General features: G+C 55.0%; 3 protein-coding genes and 1 long non-coding RNA gene across 7 annotated transcripts in view; 2 read left to right on the top strand and 2 right to left on the bottom strand.

Annotated features, from left to right (window-relative positions):
- The window catches only part of LOC141570081 (uncharacterized), a 28108-nt gene extending 12571 nt beyond the window's left edge, over positions 1–15537 (bottom strand). The window contains exons 1-3 of one of the 3 annotated variants that reach the window (XR_012493938.2): positions 15404–15537; positions 11744–11911; positions 7765–8582 (exon numbers count right to left, since the gene is read on the bottom strand). This is a non-coding gene — a long non-coding RNA (uncharacterized LOC141570081). Of the gene's footprint in view, positions 1–7764; positions 8583–11743; positions 11965–15403 lie in introns of those variants that run through there. The other 2 variants (XR_012493937.2, XR_012493939.2) reach the window with 2 other exon arrangements.
- On the top strand, positions 825–7653 carry STAC3 (SH3 and cysteine rich domain 3). 2 transcript variants are annotated; one of them, XM_019742330.3, is made up of 12 exons: positions 825–1522; positions 2197–2263; positions 2517–2781; positions 3026–3123; positions 3338–3410; positions 4259–4356; positions 5902–5968; positions 6143–6192; positions 6484–6569; positions 6761–6812; positions 6899–7036; positions 7206–7653. In XM_019742330.3, exons 2-12 carry the CDS (start codon positions 2198–2200, stop codon positions 7302–7304), a joined length of 1092 nt encoding a protein of 363 aa, XP_019597889.1. In that variant the 5' UTR covers positions 825–1522; position 2197; the 3' UTR covers positions 7305–7653. The 2 variants fall into 2 exon arrangements, with proteins under 2 accessions (XP_019597889.1, XP_019597890.1); XM_019742331.3 differs by lacking the exon at positions 2197–2263.
- COXFA4L2 (cytochrome c oxidase hypoxia associated subunit FA4L2) lies at positions 11985–16190 on the top strand. The gene is made up of 4 exons (XM_019742332.3): positions 11985–14052; positions 14416–14504; positions 15301–15361; positions 15489–16190. Exons 1-4 carry the CDS (start codon positions 13996–13998, stop codon positions 15543–15545), a joined length of 264 nt encoding a protein of 87 aa, XP_019597891.1. The 5' UTR covers positions 11985–13995; the 3' UTR covers positions 15546–16190.
- Positions 16191–16362: 172 nt separating this feature from the next.
- SHMT2 (serine hydroxymethyltransferase 2) lies at positions 16363–21339 on the bottom strand. The gene is made up of 12 exons (XM_074325541.1): positions 21181–21339; positions 20016–20213; positions 19450–19529; positions 19076–19276; positions 18708–18789; positions 18435–18557; positions 18171–18310; positions 17671–17836; positions 17373–17472; positions 17131–17286; positions 16945–17052; positions 16363–16831 (listed from the first exon to the last, which is right to left on the bottom strand). Exons 1-12 carry the CDS (start codon positions 21211–21213, stop codon positions 16704–16706), a joined length of 1515 nt encoding a protein of 504 aa, XP_074181642.1. The 5' UTR covers positions 21214–21339; the 3' UTR covers positions 16363–16703.
- Positions 21340–22972: the final 1633 nt, after the last annotated feature.

Raw genomic sequence — 22972 nt, 5'->3', positions numbered from 1 at the left:
CCAGGCGTGCTCAGTAGTCCCTGTCCTATGCAGCTGAAGAAAGGTGAAGAGCAGAAGTCACCTGCCTACAAGATGGAGCTTTTCCTTTGAAGTTTCTCAAAACTAGCCTAGTTGTTCAGCCTGTCAGACCAGTTGTTAAAGAGCCTGTAGGCACAGAATCATCCAGCAGCCCCCTTTCAATCTGAGCCACCTCTTGAAGAGAGAAAAAGAGCAGAAATGACAAAGAACATCGCCCCGGGAATCTCTTGGCTCTGGGTAGGAGTATCTCTAGTGGGGCTCCTCTGGGGCTTGTCTGACCCAACCTCCAAAGCAATCCTTTACTTTTTACAGATACAAGGGATAAAGCCACACTATATCGCCACCTCCAAATTGCTCTCCTACCATGGGAGTATCTCCCTTACACGGTGTCAGCACACAGCAGAAGGCTGCATCCCTGGGAGATAAGAATGCCAGATAGCTCACTGACCCATCCGTTCATACACTGGGGCATCAGAGGGAAGAGGAATCGGAATCAGAATGATTCAGGAAGTGTGAGGCTTGGCCATCCTACCACCTCCAAGAGATTGCAGTTCTCATGGGGAAGGGATATTTCTTACAGACAGTAAAAATGCCCTGCGTGGCAGCTGTTTATTATCGTCTGTCCAGTGTCAACAATAGTGTCTCTACCTGATCATTAGACCTTTACTCTCCCAGAGCCCTCAGATGGAAGTCACAACCTGGCTTTGTTTAATAGCTCTTAGAAATCCCTTCACCCTGAGGACAAGATTTTAGAGGAATAGAGGGAAAGAAGTCTCTGGGAACAACTGGAAGGAACACAGCAGTACTACACGTTCTTCACTCCCATACAGGACGGCAGCATGTACCCCTCCATCTACCCATAGAGAAGAAAGCAATCTGGCTGACAGGAGCTCTGAAAATTCAAATTTTCTTTTCTTCACCAGTTCCCAGCCTTTTCCTTCTTAAAGGCTTAAGGGCATAAAAACGCATGGCCACAAGAAGACAACGGCTGAGAAGTCAAAGCCTAGTTCCTAAAGTAGGTCCAGGGAGGGCAGAGTTGGGGAGATGTTTGGGCCTTGGAGAACGGGGATTGGGAAAGCTGTTTGTAATTGGTCTTTCCATTAGTCGTCTAAAACTCACCCACGGCTACACAGCATGGACACTGTCTCTCCCTGAATTTAGCCCCGACTGACCTACACACCATAGATGAAAAACCAAGGAACAGCAGCTCTGGGGGATGGGAGAAGTTAGGGTCCAGCCCTGCCCAGACCTCTCCGTGTCCAATTTCTCTGTGTCAGCTGTGTCGCTCAGCTGTCCACTTTCCTCTAGCCCTGTCATTTCAGCTTTGACACCAAGGCAAGAGGCTAGGTCTACAAATACCGCCTGGGTAGCCAGTGTGAGTACGGAGGGTACTGGGGGGGCTTAGCCCCCAAGGAAGAGGACCAGTCCTCCAGCGCCACCACCAACACTGCAGGGGCTCCTTCCTCCCTCCACGGATTGTGGATTGACTTAGGGAACCCCAAACGTAAGTTGCCAATTCCCCTTTCCATTTCCAGGACTATTCACCCCAGCTTCCCCAATGCTGAGTCTGTTCAGCTTCTTCATTTCTTTCCTTGTCTGTGAGTAGTTTGGGTTTTAGGAGTGAAATTACTGTTCTACTCCTGGACAAAAAGCTAAGACTGGAGGGGAGGTGGGGGTTGGGTCAAGGGAACGGAGTAGTAAGGGAAGGAAAGGCTCCTATTACTCTGAAAACTTAAAATAGCTGAGGCCTGAGGCAGGCTGGGAACTAGGCCCTGGGCCTCCAGGGCTCAAGAAAGAGGTTGGGATAACAAATGTCCCAGCGCTTCCCTCCACACATCAAACCTCTTGAAGAAAGATCTCGGGAAGGTGTGTGTCATGTCTCATTGCCCACAGATTTTGTGAAACAGGGTCTGTAGGAAAATGCCTAGGGTTGCCCCTCAGGGTGGAAGGATGGATATCGTTAGAGGAACTGGTTGGGAAGTTCTTTTGTCTGTTGGGTTTTTCTTTGGACCTCCATGGAATCTTCCTGTTCATAAGCCCTATGAAAGGATCTCTGTTTAACCAAATTTCTCCCAAAGCCTCCCCTTCAAGGACCACCCTACTATGAGGGACAGGAATAAGGGAGGGAAGAATGGCAGTCAGAGATTAGATTTCATAGTGGGGTCCAACCTCTTGCAGGATGACAGAAAAGGAGGTGCTGGAGTCGCCTAAGCCCTCCTTCCCAGCAGAGACTCGGCAAAGTGGGGTGAGTCTGGGCCTCTGACCATGGGGTGTGGGGAGCTGCGAAGCCACCGCAGCCCTTGAAAAGTGCTTGAATTGATGGCGCTTGTATGCGACTCATTCATTGTTAGAATGCTAGCCAGCACCGTACCCCCTAATCCTGGGGTGTGCCCCTTACCCCAGGTTAGGAACATGTCTAGTTAGCCTCAGCCTTACCTAGAGAGCATGACAATTCTTTTAACATTGGGTTTCCTTCATTCCCTCCCTCCCTCCCTCAGCTACAGCGGCTGAAGCAGTTATTCAGGAAGGAGTCTACAGGGACAAAGGAAATGGAGCTTCCCCCAGAGCCCCAGGCCAACGGGGAGGCAGTGGGAGCTGGGGGTGGGCCCATCTATTACATCTATGAGGAAGAGGAGGAAGAAGAGGAAGAAGAGGAGCCACCCCCAGAACCTCCTAAGCTTGTCAATGATAAGCCCCACAAATTCAAAGATCATTTCTTCAAGAAGCCCAAGTTCTGTGATGTCTGTGCCCGGATGATTGTGCGTGAGTCATGAAGGGAAGTGGAGAACGTGTGATGTCAAAGGCGGGAGGCGGGGTGGGTGGTTAGCAGAGGAGTGTTTGTATGGCAGACAGGCTGTGGCAAGAATTGGCTTTAAGAAAATAACAGTTAGAGACCTCAAGTGTGGGCTCCCAGACAGAAGAGGGACCTGAGAGCTAGAGTAGCAACAACAGTACCAAGGCAGAGGGAAACAGGAGCCTCACCCAAATGTCCTCCCCTTCTCCCAAGTCAACAACAAATTTGGGCTTCGCTGTAAGAACTGCAAAACTAGCATCCACGATCACTGTCAGTCCTACGTGGAGATGCAGAGATGCTTCGGCAAGATCGTGAGTACACTGGGGAGCCAGACAGTCGGAGGGAGCGGACAGGTGCCAGCTACCCCCTTGCCAGTCCCTCAGGTCACCCCATCCATTTCCCTGCTTTCTCTTTCTCAGCCTATCTCTTAACTTCGAGAAGGGGTGAGCACTCATGGGAGAAATGGGCTTCTGGGCCCTACTTTGTTCTCTCTAATGCTTTCTCCCATCCCATTCTACCCTGCAGCCCCCTGGCTTCCGTCGGGCCTATAGCTCCCCACTCTACAGCGACCAGCAGTACGCTTGTGTCAAAGATCTCTGTAAGTGCCCCCCCCCCCCCCCCCCCGGGACCTGAGGGAATGGGCAAGCCTAGATAGAGATGGTTTCAGCACCATCTCTAGCTTTGGAAGCCAAATTCTGAAACAGAAAGATTCTACTTCCCATGGTTCTCTCTCAACCTAATATTTGAGCCATTTTGGATGCAGAGTCAATACTCCTGTTTGATAGCTGAGTTAGCTAGGTCTCCACACAGCTAGCAAGAGACAGAGCCAAGACTAAAACCTTCATCTGCCTAACTTCAAAATCTGTGCTCTTCATATGCAAAACCATTTTTAAGTGAAGAAGGATTCTGACTGTCCTCCTCCTCCTTACAGAAGAATTTCAGACTGAGGGCCAGACCAAGAGCTGTGGACGCCCTGGGCAGATTCTTCATTTGGCAACCCTTACAAAACATTATTTGACAATTGGCTCCACATTTATTTGGAGGAGAGGCTGAATTCTGTGAGGAGCATGGGTATAAAAAAGAACTCACTGGTGGTGGCACCCCAGCTTGCACATGCCACTCAGTGGAACAAAAGCGAACAGTTAAAGGACCACTCTACCTAGAAGGAGAATAGTGATTCTGAGAATGCCCTGCCTAGAAGGAGTACTGATAAATATTTTTCTCCATCACATTACATTTCCAGTGATGTTTTTAGAGCTCTTTGTAGATTGATGACCTGGGTTTGCCCAAATGACCCTTCCCTAATCTGACAGACACACACAGACACACGCACACACGCACATATCTACTCAGTCCCACCTCTCCCTTCCTTAGGCGGTGCCTCTGTCCTCCAAGCCTTTCTCTGCCTCCCCAGTAACAGTTTCTTTCTTCTCCCATTCCCACTAGCTGCCGCCAATCGCAATGACCCCGTATTTGAAACGCTGCGCACTGGGGTGATCATGGCAAACAAGGAGCGGAAGAAGGGCCAGGCAGACAAGAAAAATGTGAGCGCCGCCCCTTCCTACTGAGATGCCTTCCAGAGACCCCAGGGAGCAGCGCCTGGCTCCTCTCGGGGAAGCTGACAGACGCTAGGGATCCTTATTTCCTAAAATCGCACATAACCAGACAGACACATTTTTGCATGCAATTGTAGAGGTCCTCAGGTTAAGAACTCCTGCCATAGCATGTGTTTTCTCCAGGAACTCCCTTCTGAATTTGTCAGATTAACCACCATAATGAACCGAAGCATTCCCCAACGCCAGGCCCCGGGCATTGCTCGACAACAGCAGCAAGAGCTATGCTTTGGATTTGGGGAAGAGAACTGGCCATGCCAACTATTCAGAGAATTCTGAGTTATGTAAGGGTCCGTGACAATCATCTAGTCTGACCCATTTATCCTATAGATGAGGTAAATGAGGCGCAAAACTAGTGGCCAAAAGCAGTTTCATTTCCTTTTGTAATAGGGTTACTAGATTGGTAATGCCATAGACTTGCATTCAGTTCTGCTGGAATTTGTTCACATCCTTATGTTTTTCTGGACAACCAGGATGGACTAATGTGGATAATGGTTACAGTTAGATGGATTCCTAAAATTGGTTGAATGACAGTACTCAAAGGATTCTGGTCCTTTAGGGAGTGTCCAGCTAGAGGGAGATTCCTGATGCCTCATAACATGATTTGGTCCTTGGTCCTCACCTGTGGACATTTTTTTCACTGATGCAAATGAAGACATAAATGGTATATCCATTAAGTTTGTGGGAAACACTGAATAATATATTCAAAAAAATCTTAGACTAGAGTGACTTTCAAGATGGCAGATTAGAGGGGGAAAAAATCTTAGACTACAAGAAAGGCCCAGATCTAATAATTTGAAATTTTGTAAGGAAAAATGTACATAGCTGTTCTTAGATTTAAAAAGTTCAACTGCACAAAAACAGAATTAGAGATATGGCCTCAAAGTAGTTGATATGGAGGATGGGTGCAAATTAAGGATTTCTGTGAAGTGAGCTATGACTGTAAGACACTAACAATGTGATTTGACTGCATCCAAAAGGGCTAGCACATTCCGGTTCTATTTTCTTAAGGGAATTATAAAAACTGTTGCCCATTTTTTCTCTTACACATTGGAGTATTTTTAAGGAGGGTGATTTGAAGGGACTGAGAATGATTAGAGAAGAAAAGACAGGAAGGGTATGTTAGCTGTCCTCAGATCTTTAAAGGGACTATATTTGTTCTGTCGTGCTCCAGAGGGCAAATCGGGACCAGGAACTAACAGTTACAGGGAGACTGACATAGGCTTAATAAAGGGAATTGCCCCCAAATTGCATAGGCTTACTTTGCAAGGTAGTGAGCTACATTCAAGCATAATGGATGACCCACCTACTAAGATATTTTAGCGGAAGTCCCTGCATTAGGCAGGTGGTAGACTAGATATTTCTTCCAAGGCTCCTTCCAACTCTATTATTCTATAGTTCTCTGGCCTGACTGGAGAGCCAGGGCAAGCAAGAGTTCCCAAGACAGCATCTTCCTAACTATGGTGCCCCTTCCAGCCTCTAGCAGCCATGATGGAAGAGGAGCCGGAGTCTGCAAGACCAGAGGAAGGCAAACCCCAGGATGGTGAGTAACACCCACCTCCATCCATCGAGATAGAGTAGGGTCAGGGGCTCAGCCACAGGGGATGGAGGGTCAAAGGGCATGCCAGGTTTGGAGATAAAGGAGGCCCTACAACAGAAAGGTAAGAGAATGAAGACTACCCTCCAGGAGCCAATTTGTTGGTGTTTCCCATCCCAGGAAAACCTCAAGGGGATAAGAAGGCTGAAAAGAAGACAACTGATGACAAGGTGAGAACAGTTTCTCCCTGCAGGGACCCCAGTCCTCTCCCCAACCCAGTTCCAACGCTACTCACAGCCTCAACTAAAGCTCACACTTACTCTGTGGGTTCCCATCACCCTTAACCTGCCTTCTCCACCACCTCATACACACACAACCAACACACTCCTCTTAGTTCAGGGACCTGGGAGGTAGACGGACTGTAGTGTGTCTGGAGAATGCCTCTCCCTGCCTGACCCCTGCCCCTCAGTGTGGGAAAAAGGAGCCCTGAGACTCATCACCCACCCCCTTTTACCCTCCAGAACAAGCAGCCTGGTTTCCAGCAGTCTCATTACTTTGTGGCTCTCTATCGGTTCAAAGCCCTGGAGAAGGATGACCTGGATTTCCCGTGAGAGCCCTTGGGATTGGGGTGGGAGCGTACTGGGAGTGAAGAGGAGAGAGCCCAGCTCCCTATGGAAAAGGAAGGAGGAGGGGGGCTACTCAGGGCGTGGAGCCTATTGGGGCGGGACCTGGGCAGAGCCAAGGGACTGGATATATGAGTAAGGCCCCAAATCTCAGAGCCCCTGCCTCCTCTGCCAGGCCAGGAGAGAAGATCACAGTCATTGATGACTCCAACGAGGAGTGGTGGCGGGTAAGCGAATGACGGGCCACGGTGGGACGTGGGTTGAGTTTAAAACCTGAGATTAAGAGACCAATTCTCCCTGCTGTCTCCTCTAGGGGAAAATAGGGGAGAAGGTCGGATTTTTCCCTCCAAACTTCATCATTCGGGTCCGGTCTGGAGAACGTGTGTACCGGGTAACGAGATCCTTCGTGGGGAACCGCGAAATAGGACAGATCACTCTCAAGAAGGACCAGGTAGCTCTGGTGCCCCAGCCCAACCCCAGGCCCGAGGCTCCTCTGCAAACCGCACTCCTTGCAGATCTTAACCCATTTAATATATGGGCTTCCATAACTCTGGGTTCCCCTGCTCTCCTCTCCTACGTTTTCCTTTGATTCCTCTCCTCCCTAATCCTTTCATCTTTAGATCGTGGTGCAGAAAGGAGATGAAGCCGGCGGCTACGTCAAGGTCTACACCGGCCGCAAGGTGGGGCTGTTTCCCACAGACTTCCTAGAGGAGATTTAGGTATGCCGGCGCCAGCTGGCGGGAGAAACTCGTGCCCCGTTCTGGGCAGGCCCAGTGGAAATTGAAGAGGAAAGGGGCGAAAGCAACTATACTGCTGGGTAGGGGAGAGCGGGAAGGCCCGGCAGAACGTGACGGGGCTCCTGGGAAGGGACTGGTTCCCGCTCCCTCCCCTGACCTTGGGCTTCGGATACTGATGGCCCAGAGCCTCTCCAGCAACCCAGGTCCAGCTTTTGAGAACTGGAAAAAGAATGCGTCTCCACTAGGAGGCGCTCTGGGGGAGCTGGGGTGGGTGGGAGGCGAACTGTTGAATGTTGCGGATTTATTAAAAGTTTTGACAAAAGTTAGTAAAGTTTGTTCTTTAACTGGGATCCAAGGCGACAGGGAGGGGAGCGCCTACGAAGGAGTGGAGAATTCTCCTCCACTGTCTTACCTCACTACCATCCGGTAACCTGAAACCCACCTGGGCTGAGGCTGGTGGGAGGCGAGGAGTCAGGTGCGTCCGCCAGAAGAGGCCTCTGTCGTCGCTGAAGAAAGCGGAGCTGGGCTGGGGTCACCGCCCCGGCGCCCCTGCAGCTTGGAGCAGGATCTCGTAGCCCGGTAGGTCCACCCAGCTCTTGGCGATTTTGCCGCGGGCAGCCCCTACATTTCGGAACCTGGCTCAGTGCCGAGCTGGGCCGCCAGGGGGCGATGCAAGATCTCGGTTGGAGAGCGAGGGACGGGGCGGGGGCGGGGGTGGTGGGAAGAGGAGAGAACCAGAGACACGGAGCCCGAGACCCTGGGCCTGGGAGGGGGTGGGGTGCGTGCCGTCTCCATGGCAACACTTCCTCAAGTCCTCTGGGAACCAAGCGAGCAAGGCCGGGGGGCCTAACCCCTCTCGCGCGGCCCCCGCCCCAGCCCTTTGCGACAGGTACCAAGTGAGAAGGAGCCGGGCAGACAGCTAACCGACTCACGCGGAGACCCCCGCTGCGGCGCGCTTTATGCAAATGTTATTATTTGCATATGTAGATATGCAAATGCACCGGCCCTGGTCAGGGTGGCAGGTGGCGGGGAGCGGGAAGGTGTGGGGAAGGGAGCTGAAGGAGACGAGGAGTTTGGGGACCTGGGAGGCAGCGTGGGGTGGTCGCTGGAGTCGGAAAGGCGGAGGGTCTTGAGCTTGATGGCGGATGGGGGAGGGTCAGCGTGGCCAGCCAGGAGATCCTCTTCTGCCCGTTGTCTGCCAAGCCTGAGGTTGGCACCGCCTAGCAAGGTTGGCAGCGGGAGCCCGGGCACCATCTGCTGCTGGCGGGGGGAGGACAGAGGCTCAGCTGGGCTGGGGAAGAGGAGGGCCCGGGACGGGCGCTCGCCACTTCCTTCCAGAAGGCTGAGGTGCGGTGGGGGTAGGGGAAAGCACATAAGACTCGCTGGGTTCTGTATCCTGTTCTCTTTGCCCTTGACTGTCCTGGACTCCTGGGGGGACAACGGGGTCATAAAGGAAGTCTCAGGCAGCCCCCCTTTAATCATGCCTGGGCTGGAATAGCAGATCACATGCTCCCCTCCACCACCACACACAAATCAAGCCTTTTGCCCCCATGCCACTTCGGGCCCGCCTACCACGAATGGGGGAGGTGGCTAGGGCTTGGGTCGCATCTCTTCATCAAGCGGTCTGAGGGACTGAAAACCAGAGCCCCCCAGATCCTCGAGGGGGCCCCCCACAATGCTGAAGCAAAAGCAATTTACTGGCTCATTGGGCGGCGATGTTGGTGTGGGGGTACCGAAAAGCAGAGAGAGCGGCTGTTCTTCCCCCCATATACTCGAGGGGCACCCCCCTTCCCCGCCTTGCGGAGCCGGCAGCTGTCCCTAATTAGAGCGGCAGTTTAATTGGATTTATCAGCAGTTAATAGGAAATTAAGCAAAAGGCCCGAGAGAGGGAGGGCAGCAGGAGGAGCGGGAAGGCCGGCTGTGCTGAGATCGAAGGACGGGTGCTGGGGTGCCAGAGGTGGGGACACAAGGCCCACTATCGCGATTGAGCCCCATGGTCACGCCCTCCCCCCAGTACTTGTCCGTTGGTTGAGCCCTGGCCCTCCGGCGGAGAGCAGGTCTCTGGAGAGGAGGGAGGGGGGAGCGACAGCGACCCTGTGTGAGCCCCCAACGCCCCTACTCCCCCAAGCAGCCGACTGGGTGATGGATGATGCTGCCTCACGCTGCAAAGGTCATAAGTCTGGGCCAAGGAGCAGATTGAATCGAAAATAGACGGGAGGAGGGGCCGGGTTACTAGGGTCCAGGACACAACCCGCACCCTACCCCTCCCCAGTGCCCATCCAACTCTTAGCAAAGCAAGTGCCCCTTGAATTCGGAAGATTGGGCAGCACAGGGGATGAAGCACTTATGTCTATGGAGTGACCCTCTCTTCCACCCCCTGCCTCCTGGCTGTGTTGGGGATCCTGGAAGTCTGCCTGTGCAGCCACCAATGTCACTCTATGGCTCCTGCTCTTCTTCCCAACTACTGGGGTTGGGGTTGGCTGGGTCGTTTGAGGCCAGAGTGACCCAAGGTCTGCATCACACGACCAGAGGGGCCAAGGAAGGAAGCTTGCAGGCAGATGGTGCAGGGTCAACAGCCCCAGGAGCCTCCTGTCATCAGGACCTCATTATATGGTTAAGCTAACAGTGCCTGCTAACAGGGACCCCAGCGACCTCTCTGCCAGTCCACCACCGGAGGGTACAGGCAGCAGCTTCTGCATATGTGTGGGTGCCAACCTCTGAATGCATGGTGGTGGGTGGGTCTCTCTATGCCCCTGATAATTATGGGTGTCTATGGCCCTCGTGTGTAGTGTGTGAGGTGTCTATCAGAGCCCCAGGTATGGTGTGTATGTTGGTGTGCCCCTGGAGTGTGCGTGATGTATCTGTCAGTCTTGTCCCCATTCTGCCCCCCCGCCTCTATAATTATTGTCCGTCTAAGCTCCTGGGTGTCATGATGTGCATATGTGTTTTGACATGTCTGTTCATTCTTCATGCCTGGGTGTGCCCCGCGTGTGGGTATTTCCGTGGGTCTCTGCCTGCAGGACTGTATGTGTGAGAATCAGTAAGAGCCTCTGGTGAGTGTGTGTTGCTCTGGCGTCTCCGTCTGTAGGTGTGTGTGTCACGGTGACAGTACGTGGGCGTGTGCCTGGGTGTGAGCCACAAGGCGGCATGTATTCGAATGACAGTGTGACGCACGGCGCTCGCGTGCGTGTGCGCGTGTGTCTGTGTGTCTGTGTGTGCGCGCGCGCGCGCGCGCCGGAGTGAATCTCCCGCCCCCTCACCTTCCTCTCCCCATTTCTATTCCTCTCTCTTCTCAGGGCGGGCTTGGCTCCGCGGTCCGCATCATCTCCATCCATTATTGAAGAAACAGCCGCGTCGGCTCCAATCACATCAACACCCCCGCCCCCTCCGTTCTTCTCGCCCTGCGGCCCCTCTGGGTGCTGAGAAGCAGGGAGCCTCGGCGCGGCGGGGGCACCAGGCAGGAGCGGACTCATGACCCTGTGCCCCGAACCGGGCCAGGCACCGGGACGCCAGGGTCCGGGCGGAGAGCGCTTTGCATAAACAGATGGTGCGGGCGTCTTTGTCTCGCTTGCTCGTTCGCTCTCCGCGCGGCTCCAGGCTGCGCGGCTGTCTGGCTGATGCAATCATGATCATTTCAGAGCCTCGGGACCAGGCGCCCTTAATAGAGGCAGAGGGGGTCAGGGGACCCGGAGATCCAGAGCAGATGCTGGGCACTGTCTTCCCTCCTGGGCGCCCCCTCCATGCCCCACAGCTTCAGAGGGAAGACGGAGGCCGCAGCGAGGTGACGGGCATGAGGAAGTGACCGGGAAGGGGGCCCCAGGCAGTGCCCAGAGTTGTCCCTAGGCTGTCTCATTGGACTGCTGCAGCACCCACCCACCACCCACCCCGAGGCAGGAAGCCAGGGAATGGGAGGGGGGAGACAGAGATAAAGACAGTGACAGAGAGGCATTTGTAGAGAGATCCAGCGAGGTAGAGAGATGTAGAGGGGAGTGACCAACACAGAGAGACAGAAACAGATGCAGAAGGACAAAGCCAGGTAGAGAGCTACAGAGAAATAGACAGACAGACACAGCCAGAATGATAAGGAACAGAGAGACACGGACATACACAGAGATGAAGAGACAGAGACAAACAGGCAGGGCCTGAAGAAGAAAGAGGCAGAAAGAAGGGCAGCCAGAGACTAGGACAGGCAGAGTCAGAGGGCAGAGGGCAGTCCCAGGAAGGACAGGGAGCCCCAGGCGTCTGGAGCCGCCCAACTTCAAAGGAATACGCTTGAACTTGGAGTGCCCGAGGCTGGAGAGGTGGGAGCTTTCGCGTCCCCTTTCCGCACCCTCCCGGCCCACTGCGGGACCCACTGCTTTGGCCGCCGAAGTGACAGGAGCCGCGCGTGGGGCGGGGACCCACATTAGGCGCTGACTTACCTGCGGGCAAGTCGAGGGGTGCAGGGTCGACGCGGCACTACAGGGGGCGCCCGAGGCATCTCCTCTGAGAGCTTAGGAGAAGCTCGGCCTCCAGGGGGCGCGCGCGCCCACGGCCCCGGCCTCCAGCTTGCTGCGCCAAGTCTTGCTGCTTTTGACGTGCGTCTCTGCCTGCACGGAATAGTGTCCTGAGCGATTTAGCGTTCACAATCGGGTCCCGGTAGGATCCTGCCCGCCCCCGGCCTCGCCTAATACTCAGCTAATGACTTCTGCTGTCCCTCACCCGCTGGGTCATAGTGGCCTGAATCCTTCTGCTGGGAAAAGTGCGGGGACGTGGGGACAGATGGAATTTGGAACCCAAGGAGTTGTGTTCCAGCTCGGTCCCCAGAGGCCACCATGAGGGCGGGGCATAGAAATAGGGTCACAGAGAAAGGGTCAGCGACTGGCACCAGGAGCCGGTTAAAGATCAAGGAGGGGCCAAATCCGAAGCAATCCTGTAATAGGGAACTCATAGAGCTGGGCAGAGGCCCAAGGCGGGAGGATCCGCGGCACCTCGAGGAAAAGAGCGGGGCGGAGGGTCTGGGACGCTCCAGGTTCACCTGAACTCAGAAGAAAGGACACAGGAAAACGGGTGAGGGCTGGAGAAGCAAAGGGGCACGCACGGCGTAGGGGCCAGACGTCCCTGTCGACGTCCTGGTGCCCCAGCTGTGCCACATAGAGCCAGATGTGCAGCCCAGCTGTGCGGCCCCTCAAGCTCGAGCTCCGGCATTGATTTTTAGTCCCAGAGACTGAAGGGCTGGGGGGCACGGTGACAGGACACCCCACTCCCTGGCCCGACCCTGGAGGTGCGGGTGCTCAGGGAGGGCCGGGCTCTGTGCTGCTCTAAGCTCTGACATCCCGTCATTCCCCTCCCCCGCCCCACACACACGTCGCAGCAAGTCTCTGTCTCTTTGTTCTCGCCGTGTCTCTGACACTTTATCTCATTATCCGCCGGAGGGAGGCGGAGAGCCGGGACCCCGCAGCCTAATTACAGCTGAGCTTGTCAGTGCAGGGGACGGGAGAGGTATCAGCACAGGGGAAAGGAATGGGGCCTTCAGGAAAGGCCCCCTCCCTCTCTATACCTCTGAGGGGCCCAGCGGTGGGTGCACAGCTCACCCCAGCCAGAGCTGCCACAGGGCTCTGGAGGGGAGAAGGGGGGCTCCACAGAACCCAGCTACCCAAGGGGCAGTAGGGAAGGAGAGAGGGTGGAGGCTAGCTTGGGAGTGGGGGAGAGATGGTTAGGGCTGGGCTCCTAGGTCCCTAGGACCCAGTTCCCCAAAGAAGGTGGCAGTGAGCCTTCTCATGCTGACAGCATAGCATACACCTGAAGTGGAGGCAATCGCTCTACACTTCAGCTTCTGTGTCTTGTTCTCTTTCCTTCTCAACATCTTGTCTGTCTTTCCTTGTCTATTTCCCTCACTCCACTCTCTTCCTCTCCATCACAGCCAGAGGCAGAGTGGCCTCCTTGGGTGGCTCCACCTTCACCCCTACCTGAGGCAGGCAGGGCAAGCAAGTTTCTCAAGCCCCCAAACTTCACTGACTTATTCTGTCCTGAGTCAGGTTTAAGATACTCTGTTCCCCTGGCCTCTAAGTAGTATTCCAGGCCAACCATGCAACTTGGATAAACCACCAAGGACTAGAGGGGCTGGGGCAGCTTTAGTGCTATTGGCCTGTCTGCCCTCCTGCTCCTTCCACTACACTGGAGGGGACAAAAACAGGGCCTCCAGGAGCTGCTAGATCCTGGATGGCTTTAGGAGTGTCAGGGAAGCATTGCAGATGCCGTCAGTCTTCCCTGGTACCACCTGTAAGCACTCCACACCTGCACTTTGCTGGAGGTCTGTCTGTCCACCTGTCTCATGCGGAGTTCCTCTCCCTACTTCTGGATCCCCTCTCCATCAGAGTCTGGGTCAAAGCCTGTGAGGCCTCTCCCTCAGACCAACCCAGAGCCCCAAGTATGATAGTGTCCCATGGCCAGGGTGTGGGCATCTGGAGAGAGTGGGGGAGTAGAAATCCCTTTGCTCCCCAACAATTCTCCTCCCTGCTCTGAGCCTGGAACTGTGGGAAAAAGAAAGATGGGCGGGTGTGGGATGAGTCGGAGACAGCGGGCCGGGCTGGGCAAGGTTGGGCTGGGTTGACCCCTCCCCAGCCGGGGGCGGGACCCCAGTAGGAGCGAGGGAGCCCAGCCGCTGGGGAGGACCAGACACTGGAGAGGCGTTATGGCGGGAACTAGTCTCGGGGCCCGCTTCTACCGGCAGATCAAGAGACATCCTGCGGTGAGTTCGGTCCCCAGAGCCACCGGTTCTAACTCTCTCGCTGCTCCGGCGGCCCCCAAATATCCCAGTCCCCTCCTCTTGCCTAGTTCCCGCAGGTCTCCTAATTGTTCTTTAGAGTACCTTAAACCATACTTGCAATGTGCCCCGGTGCCTCCTGAATCTCCCTCCGACAGGCTCGCTTTGGGGTGAGGGAAGCTACGACAGATACTGTGGGGTGGTTGGTTCCAGGTGCTCTCTCCAGAAGGGAGGGAGCGTCAGCCCTGGAGCAGCGGTGGGGGCGGACGGGCAGAAAAGCTTGCAAAGGGCTGCTGAGAACCACGGGGAGGGGGCTGACTCTGACAGTGCCCTCCGTCTCCCCCGCAGCTCATCCCGATGATCGGTTTCATTGGCCTGGGCATGGGCAGCGCTGCGCTCTACTTGCTGCGGCTCGCCCTGCGCAGCCCCGACGTCTGGTAAAGGCTGCGCTTTGGACAGTGGTGGGGTCCTGGGTGGGGCAAGATGGAGCAGGAACGCGGGGACCTCTCGGGAACAGTGGGGATGGGGGGTCCTAGCGGAGATTCCACGGTAGCTCACTTGCCACTGCCCCGCCCGGCAATCTCGCGGCTGGAGCCCGCTCCTGATCAGGGAGGGCCCGCCTCCGCTCAGGCCCATCGGATCGCTCTTTCCTCGGTGGCTCGCGACTGGGCCCACTTCGGGCTGCGGACCCCGCCCCGCTCCAGGCCTGGTTGCCATGGCGACGCCGCTCTACCGGCAGCTAGCAGCCTTTGGGTACCTCAATCTCCTCGCCCAGGGGTTTGGGGGTGTGGCAGGCGAGCGGCTGGGGCTCCGTTGGGGCCAGGATGGCGCGGAGACACCACTCTCGGTCAGAGGCGGCGAGGGTGGGGGGCGTCCTCCGCACGCATCGGGATCCCCTCTGCGTTATCAGAATTTGAGACTCTTCACGGAAAACCCAGCCCCTGGGGATCTCTGCCTGATTCCCGCTGCTCTGCTCTGCCGGTTTGACCTAGGGTGGCGAGGAGCGGTCGTAAACCCGAGCCAGGTTATCATTCTGTCACCCAGCTTCACGCAGACAACGGTGACAACCTTCTTGCCTCACTTGTCAGCAACCGCTAATGTGCCCCCTTCCCTGTCAGTCTCTGGGAAATGGGTTCCCCACGGTAGGAGGGAGATACAGGCATAAAGCCAGAGACCCTGGGTAGAGTCCTAGCTCCCAGAAAGGAAACCATAGCCCTCACTCCCTCTCCGCAGCTGGGACCGAAAGAACAACCCGGAGCCCTGGAACCGTCTGAGCCCCAATGACCAATACAAGGTACCTCTTGGTAACTCTAGGGTTGCACCTCCATCCTCTCACCTCCTGGTCCCGGGATGACCCCTCAGCACCCCGAGCCTCCCCGCAAAGGGAGGCCTGGGGCACTCAGTGCAATTCCCCTCAATAGTTCCTTGCAGTTTCCACCGACTATAAGAAGCTGAAGAAGGACCGGCCGGACTTCTGAGCCTCGCTCCCGTGTACACCACCGTCAGCCAGCTCACTTCTTCCACTCTCTGCCCCGAGGCCCCAGGGCTCCACTCTAGCCACCCTGTCCAGCTCCTGCATACACAAGCCCGGTTCCCACACGGAGAGGCGGCTCCACCCCCCCTTCCCTCACTCCCTACAGCGGAAGCACCTCTGACCCTCAGCTTGAGTCCCACGCGGGGGAGGAGTTAGGAGGGTGGGCAACAGCCGGTTTGACCCAAAAGCCCTAAACCAGTCCCTCTGCCCTGCTACCGGGGCATGGTAGGGTGTGGCACAGGCTACGTGTTGAGCGTGGCTGACGTGAGCCAAGAGCAAGCAGGGGCCTCTGAGTGCCAAGCGACGTGGCAGGCCCATTGGCTCAGGCTACAGCCCAGGCGGAGCTGCTCCATTGGGCTCACTGCCTGCTGCCCAGCCTGCCCTGAAGGCACCTATGCTCAGGCAGGAGCAGCTCACTCCTTCCTCCCCGCGCCCAAGCCCCCTGCCTCCCAACAAGACAACAGGGACCCCCTCCTGCCTTGCACCTGGGCCTTCCCCTGCCATCCCGCCCCTCCCTTGCTCCCTTTTGTCCCCTGGGATCAAACAGAAGCAGCAGTGGGCAAAATACAATTTCATTTAACAAATTGAATTTGCTGCGCCTGCTAATCACGTCTGGTGTCGGCTCTGATCTGAGACAGAGAGAGGAGGCTGCAGCCCCAGGGGTCCCCGTGGAGGTGGCAGGAGGGAAGGGAGGAACACGTGGAGGGAGGCCGACCACCACCTGGCCCAGGGGACCCCTCCCACAGTAACAGAAGCTTAGGTCAGGTTAGCATTTTATTAGATAAAAACAGAAAGGAGGGTGCCTACCCCCCCTTCCTCTGGCTCACAAGAGTAACTCCCCCACCCCCAGGTAAGGGCAGGAGTCTGTAACACTGAAATAATGAGAGAGGTGAGTGCTGAAAGCCCTAACCTCCTTTGTCTAAGTCTTCTTACGAAAGCTCCTCAGCTACAAATTCTGGGAAGGGAACTACACCTGGCTCTTTTCCTAAGTAGGAGGCCTTCCCTCCTCCAGCAAAAAACACTGGAAGATAGGCACCCCCACCACTGGTCCAGGTAGGGAGAAGAATAATTTCAAGCTGTGGGGCTCATTTCCTGGGCGCCATCAGTGCTCTTCAAAACCAGGCATGGGGAAAGCCCTGGCAAACCGCTCCACCCGTTGCTTGAGGTCAGCCAGTCGCTGTCTTGTTTCTGCATCCTGGAGTAGGAAGGATTTGAAATCCTGGAGTTTGGCTAGAAAGGGGTGAGAAAACACGTGGTCAGAGCTGTAGGGAAGGCAGTTAGCTGACTGGGGGAAGGGCATATATGAATATAAATTGGCTGGCTCAGGGGAGCCTGGCCCTCACCGGTCTTGCTCTTCACCTCCAAGCCGATCTTGACGCCTTCATCTATAAAGTCCACAACTCTTCGGAAGTCATCTTCTCGAAACTGTCTAGAAGTCAAGGCTGGGGCCCCTGGGAGAGAGGCAGAAGAGGATGAGCAGAGGCCAAGCCTTGGCAGCCACCTTTCCCTCCTGGAACCCCAGGTCTCACCAAGCCGAAGGCCGCCCGGTGTGATAGCACTTCGGTCTCCAGGACAGGTGTTCTTGTTGGCTGTGATGGATACCAGCTCCAGCACCCGTTCAGCCCGGGCCCCATCCAGGCCCTTGGGCCGAAGGTCCACCAGCACTAGGTGGTTGTCAGTGCCACCTAAAGGGGAAACAATGAGCGGGGAGTGGTGAGTCCTGGGCCTCTGCCTGAGGTTACAGAGGCTCTCAGCCACCCCCCTGGCTCACCAGACACCAGTGAGTAGCCTCGCTCTAGCAGGGCATCAGCCATTGCCCGAGCGTTCTTCAGAACCTGCAGGGAGTACTCCCGGAACATGGGGGTGCCAGCCTGGAGATGAGACAGCAGCACCTGGGCCCCCAAGTCCTGTCCTTTCTGCTCCCCCTCCCCCAGCACAGATGTAACCCCCAGCCTTGAACCCTCCCCTTCTGACACTTTCCTTCTAACAGCTCCAACTTCAGTGAGCAAGGTATAGGGTCTGAGTATCCACGCCAGTGCCCACCCCCCAACAAGAATAGGTTCCCCAACCTGCTTTAGAGCCACAGCCACTGCAGCAATGGCATGATTGTGGGGGCCTCCCTGCAGGGATGGGAACACAGCAAAGTTGATTTGGTCCTCAAATGTGTAAGGGATCTCCCGGCCAGTCTTGGGGTCCACAGACCGTACCCCCTTCCGGTAGAAAATGAGTCCTGACCTGTGTGGGAAGAAGGCAGTCAGAATCTAAGCTGAAAAGAAAGGGCAAGGGATGGAAAGAGCAGAGGAAGCTGGCTGGCCCGAGCCCCCCTGAGGGCTCTCAGAGTCCACCTCAGTTGTGCTCAGTGTGCCGGACTCCAGTACTGGCGGGGAGCAGACCCTCCCTCCCACCCCCAAGCCCCCTGCCAAGGAATTGCCACCATGGGAAAGAGAATTGTCAGACTGGGTAGGAGTCTTCAGGTGGTGTGAGTTCCTCTCAGATCCAGCCCAACAGCGCCCTGGGAATAGGGCATGAAGGCAGGGAAAGGCAAGGCCTGACCTCAGGGGAGCCTGACCTGGCCCCTCGAAGGGTCTTGTGGGTGGTAGTGGTGACAACATCTGCATGCTTGAAAGGTGAGGGGATCACCTTGCCAGCCACCAGGCCACTGATGTGGGCCATGTCTGCCAGAAGGTATGCCTTGACTTCATCACACACCTGGGCAGGTACAGACAGGCCTCAGCCTGGGGAGGGCCCAGGCAGGTCTGCCCAAAGCTGCCCCTCCTCCAAAATCTCCACACTACCCCTTGGGGAGTGGTCAGTACCCCAGGCCTCCACCAACCTCTCTCATGCGGGCATAGTCAATGAGGCGGGCATAGGCGCTGGTGCCAGCTATGATGAGCCGCGGTCGGAAGAGTCGAGCAGTGATTGCCAGCTGGTCATAGTCAATAAGGCCAGTTTTGGGCTGGACAGAGACAAAAAGCTAAAGCCCTGAGAAGGAGAGCAGCTCACTCCCCTCCTTCACCCTGCGGACTGCCCAGGCTCCAGCCTCTCTTTCCCAGGAGAAGGCCCCCACGGCCTGAGCAGCTTCCTCCCCGCACCCTAGAGCACTCACGTTCAGCTTATAGGGCATAGACTCAAAGAAGATGGATGTGGCCGAGATCCGCTTGACATCAGACATATAGCCATGGGTGAGACTGGGAGGGGAGGAGAGGAAATAAGAAGGCTTCAAAATGGAGTAACCCCTAGACGTAACCATGACTATCCTGCCCCACTCCAAAGACCCGTCCTGGGAGCACTGCTCTTAGCCTGGCTCTGTCCACTGTGCTGAGCGCTGGTTCCTCGGGTCTTATCTTCTTCCTGTACTGTAACTTGCAGGACAGGGAGTGGACTGTTCCATATGCATGGCATACGGTAGAGGTTCAATAAATAACTCCTCTCCCATACCAATACTGCCCCCGAGCCCACCCCATCCACACTCACTGGCCCCCGTCAGGCAGGTCCAGCCCCATGATTCGGTCGTGAGGTTGCAGAAGGGCTGTGTAGGCGGCCAGATTAGCTGGGGACCCGGAGTAGGGCTGGACATTGACTCCCCATTGTGCAGGATCCAGGTCAAAGGCCTCCAAGGCCCGGCGCTGACACAGCAGCTCGATTTCATCAACTACTTCTGCTCCTCCATAATACCTGCCATGGGAGGGGGGCATATCAGGGCAGAGAAAGGGTTCCACCATCCCCTTTGACCAGCAAAGGACAGGGACGGCCACTCCTCTAAATGTACTGGGAGGGTAGAGGCAGTTATCCGCCACTGGGAACACCATCCCTGAGGCTGCCCTCTAGCCCTCTGGGCTATCCCTTACCTCTTGCCAGGATAACCCTCCGAGTACTTGTTGTTCAGACAGGACCCCAGGGCCTCCAGCGCAGCTCGGCTGCAGAAGTTCTGGCGGAGGGGAGGCAATGTGAGAAGATACTGAGCCCCTCTCCCTGGACCCCTACAGTCCACCCTGCTAGTGTCCTGGGCTGGGAGGACCTGGGCTCTACAGCAAGCTCCATTCATTCAGGGGATCCTTGCCAGGCCTGGAGCAGGGCCAGAGACAGTATCCTCAGAAACCCAACTGCCATGATATGTCTCCCCAGCAAGGCCACCTCTCCACCTGTGCTTCCAGGTTCCTGTTTTCTCTTGGGAGGGGGTAGGGACCAGACTCGTTTGTAGGGTCCCTGGAAAGCTCTGGAAGCTCTCTAATGCCTCCATCCCATAACCCAGACTGGCCCTGCCTTTGCTTCAGGGAAAGTAAGAAGAGCAAGAGATAAAGCACAGCAGGAAGGCACTGAGTTTGAAAAGGAGATTGGAGAAATAGCAGTAAGGTGACATGCTACTTCTTGCACCCATGGTGGCCCAAGCCCTGGACCCCTCCCCAGGCTCCACCTCTGAGGCAATGAGTTCCAGGCCTCGACACTGCCTGTCCTTCTCCCTCTGCAGCAGCTCCCACATCTCAGGGTCACTGTCTGACAGACTCTCCTGGCCTGTCCAGCCTTTGGTTGCTTCTCCGGTCTGGGTCTGGGCTGCCTCACTGTGTTGGCACCTTACGGCCATCCTGACCAGCTGAGCACATCTCTGCAGAGGCTGGGGAGGAAAAGCCAGTGTCAAATAAAAGCATCCAGACAAACAGTCTCCCAATAACTCTCAGCTATGCTTATTGGGCCCTCTGGCTCCAAACCCAGCAGCCAGCTGTCCAGCCTGCCTGTTCCAGTTTTCACCACCCCACCTTCAAAAGCCAGTTTTAGAGCCAAGGTTGAGATCAATGTCCAGGGGGTGGTTCTCATTCAGTCCATTCACCTCACCTCAAAATTTTCCTCCATCTTGACCCATGAACCACTCTGCAAAGCCACAGGGTAAAGTCTGTCTTCTGGAAGCTAGAGGTTCCAGAACCTCCCCACCCACAGGAACAAAAGGGTCTTCCCTGTAGGGCCTCCATAAACTGATACTCCAGTGGGGGTGGGGTGGGGAGGAAGAAGTTTCAAGGGACAACAGGCTGTAGAGGTGGTTTTCAGAACAATGGAGGAGGTGGAGCTGACCTTTAGCAGGACCTCGGGAAGAGGAGTGGGAGTGGGGGTGGGGGGTCTGCTGGCAGGAAAGCCAAAACCCACATCCTGTCCTTTGCCAGGCTCCCTTTTCATCTCCTTCCAGCCCACTAACCACTGATGCAAGCAGTGGCGCTCGGTTGCATCATCTACACGGCTCAGAGCGGGCAGGAAACACTCAGCTTGCCTGTTCAGGCCGGGAACCCTGCTCGTTCGCCAGCACAGGGTCCACGGGGCACCCGGTGCAGTTCTTTCCCTTAATGCCACGTGGAATGGATGGTCACAATGCCCTGGGGCATCTGGTTACCAGAATGGGGAGGAGGAGGGCCCCCAATTACCTCACGCGCACCCGGGGGTCTCAGGGAATCCTAGTTGCGCGTCAGCTCCTGGAGGACCCAGACCACGTGCGTGGAAAAGCCAAGGGAACCCCAAAGTTTGTGAATGGGAACTACGGTAGGAAGGGAGCTTGCTTTCTACTAGTCGCCCAGTCTCCGGAGCCCCATTCTTACCTGAGTCCTCCAGAGCAAAGAGAAGGACAGCATCGCAACCCGAAGTCGCAGGAGGTCCAGCCACCAACTCCGGCCGCGGGAAACAGAGGGGTCGGAAAAAGACTGATCCAAGAGCGCGTGCGCGAGAAGAGCGGCCCAAGAAGCCACAGTATTAAGGGGAGGAGCCTACGCATGCGTGAGGTGACACCTTTATGGTCTTCTGGGAATTGTAGTTTTTTCCACCTTTCTTCCGCTTCATTTGCCTTCTGTAGCCCCAGGGTCAGAGGCTCCTGCTAGAAAGTAAAGAGATCCAGTGCCGCCACATCTCCTCACTGTGCTGGAGCTCTTCAGGATTTTTTTTCCTGCTATCCAGACAACAACCATTTATTGGATGCCTACTGAATACCTAGTATTATTAGGCACTCTGGGAAATACAAAGACTCCTATACAAGCTAAAGAGCCATGATGCACTGGAAGGCACCTGGTTAACTGGTTTGGAAGGGTGAGAGACATTAAGTTCAAGTTCCAGCTCTGGGATTAACTAGCAAATTAGCCTATCTGAGCCTCGGTTTCCTCACTTGTAAATAAATAAGATGTGGTGGGATTAAAAGAGGCTTTGTATGTAAACATACTCTGTGATGGATTGTTACCCCCCTCCTCCTCTGACAGACAAACCTGCTTCCTCCTTGGCCTTCTCCTCCTTCGCCTGAGATATCTGGGAGCTGAGTGAGATGCCCCCTCCTGTCATTACACTTGTCGAATTTTACCTGTTCACCTCTTGCCACCCTAGCAATCAGTGAACTATTTTTATATCCCTAGGGCTATAGATCCTTGGAACTGGAAGGGATCTTCCTTTCAACCTGACTTCCTCTGGACTCATACTTTGGGGGAGGGACTCACTGATCCCCCCCTCCAGGAGTAGGTTCCCAAACCTGGACATCAGAATTGGTTGGGAAATATGATATAAACATATGAGTGTGGAGCCTCTCTCCTCAGAGGTTCTAATTCAATGGATCTTTTTTTTTTCCTTGTCTTTTTTGTTTTTAATTTATTGGGGTGACAATTGTTAGTAAAATTACATAGATTTCAGTGTACAATTCTGTATTACATCATCTATAAATCCCATTGTATGTTCACTACCCAGAGTCAGTTCTCCTTCCATCACATTTATTTGATCCTCAATGGATCTTAAAGAGTAGTGGGCATTTGCCCACTCGTGCTTACACACAATGAAACCTCTCCTCAATAATTCTAATAAGCAATGAACCTCACATAGCAATATTGCCTCACATAGCAATATTACACATTAATTAATTAATTAATTAATTAATTAATTAATCAATTAATTCAGCAGCTGTATTGAGTTCCTACTCTGTGCCAGGCATGCCATAGCCCTGGAGACATAAGAATAGATCACTGAATGCTGGGACATCAAGAAGTGAACAGGTCACAAAATGCAGCAAGTACAATTACAGGCAGGGGCACTTCACTCTGCTCTCAGATATCCAGATGTTCAAAGAGGAAAGGGGGGGTAAAGGAGGAGAAAGAAGAGAAGAGGATGGTCTTGGAGGAGGCAGATTTGTGTCAGAGAAAGCGGGGAGAACAATTCATCACAAAGCAAGTTCACTTGCAAAGTATCATTTACTCTCATGCTATTTTATTATTGCTTTACAAGTGAGGAAACTGCAGCTCAGATGGGCTAACTTGTTAATTCCAATCATTCCCATTTGGATCTCATACCAGGGCCTCAGAAGTCCCCCCTAACTCTAACCTCCTTCCCTCCCACTCTAGCCCCAAGTGTTCTCAGTTCTTT

The sequence above is a fragment of the Rhinolophus sinicus genome, chromosome 1 (assembly GCF_057876585.1).
Source record: "Rhinolophus sinicus isolate RSI-liver-muscle chromosome 1, RSI-T2T, whole genome shotgun sequence".
Taxonomy (NCBI): domain Eukaryota; kingdom Metazoa; phylum Chordata; class Mammalia; order Chiroptera; family Rhinolophidae; genus Rhinolophus; species Rhinolophus sinicus.
This window is presented reverse-complemented; position numbering and strand designations above follow the sequence as displayed.

Bases quoted from the DNA above. Each gene is read 5' to 3' on its own strand.
- STAC3 (XM_019742330.3), top strand. From the start codon at position 2,198: ATGACAGAAAAGGAGGTGCTGGAGTCGCCTAAGCCCTCCTTCCCAGCA. The intron at 5,969-6,142 runs GTGAGTAACACC...TTCCCATCCCAG, and splicing joins GGAAGGCAAACCCCAGGATG to GAAAACCTCAAGGGGATAAG. The intron at 7,037-7,205 runs GTAGCTCTGGTG...TTTCATCTTTAG, and splicing joins TCACTCTCAAGAAGGACCAG to ATCGTGGTGCAGAAAGGAGA.
- COXFA4L2 (XM_019742332.3), top strand. From the start codon at position 13,996: ATGGCGGGAACTAGTCTCGGGGCCCGCTTCTACCGGCAGATCAAGAGA. The intron at 14,505-15,300 runs GTAAAGGCTGCG...CCCTCTCCGCAG, and splicing joins CTGCGCAGCCCCGACGTCTG to CTGGGACCGAAAGAACAACC. The intron at 15,362-15,488 runs GTACCTCTTGGT...TCCCCTCAATAG, and splicing joins GCCCCAATGACCAATACAAG to TTCCTTGCAGTTTCCACCGA.
- SHMT2 (XM_074325541.1), bottom strand. From the start codon at position 21,213: ATGCTGTCCTTCTCTTTGCTCTGGAGGACTCAG. The intron at 20,214-21,180 runs GTAAGAATGGGG...TTTCCTCCCCAG, and splicing joins CTTTGCTCTGGAGGACTCAG to CCTCTGCAGAGATGTGCTCA. The intron at 19,277-19,449 runs GTAAGGGATAGC...CTCCCATGGCAG, and splicing joins GAGGGTTATCCTGGCAAGAG to GTATTATGGAGGAGCAGAAG.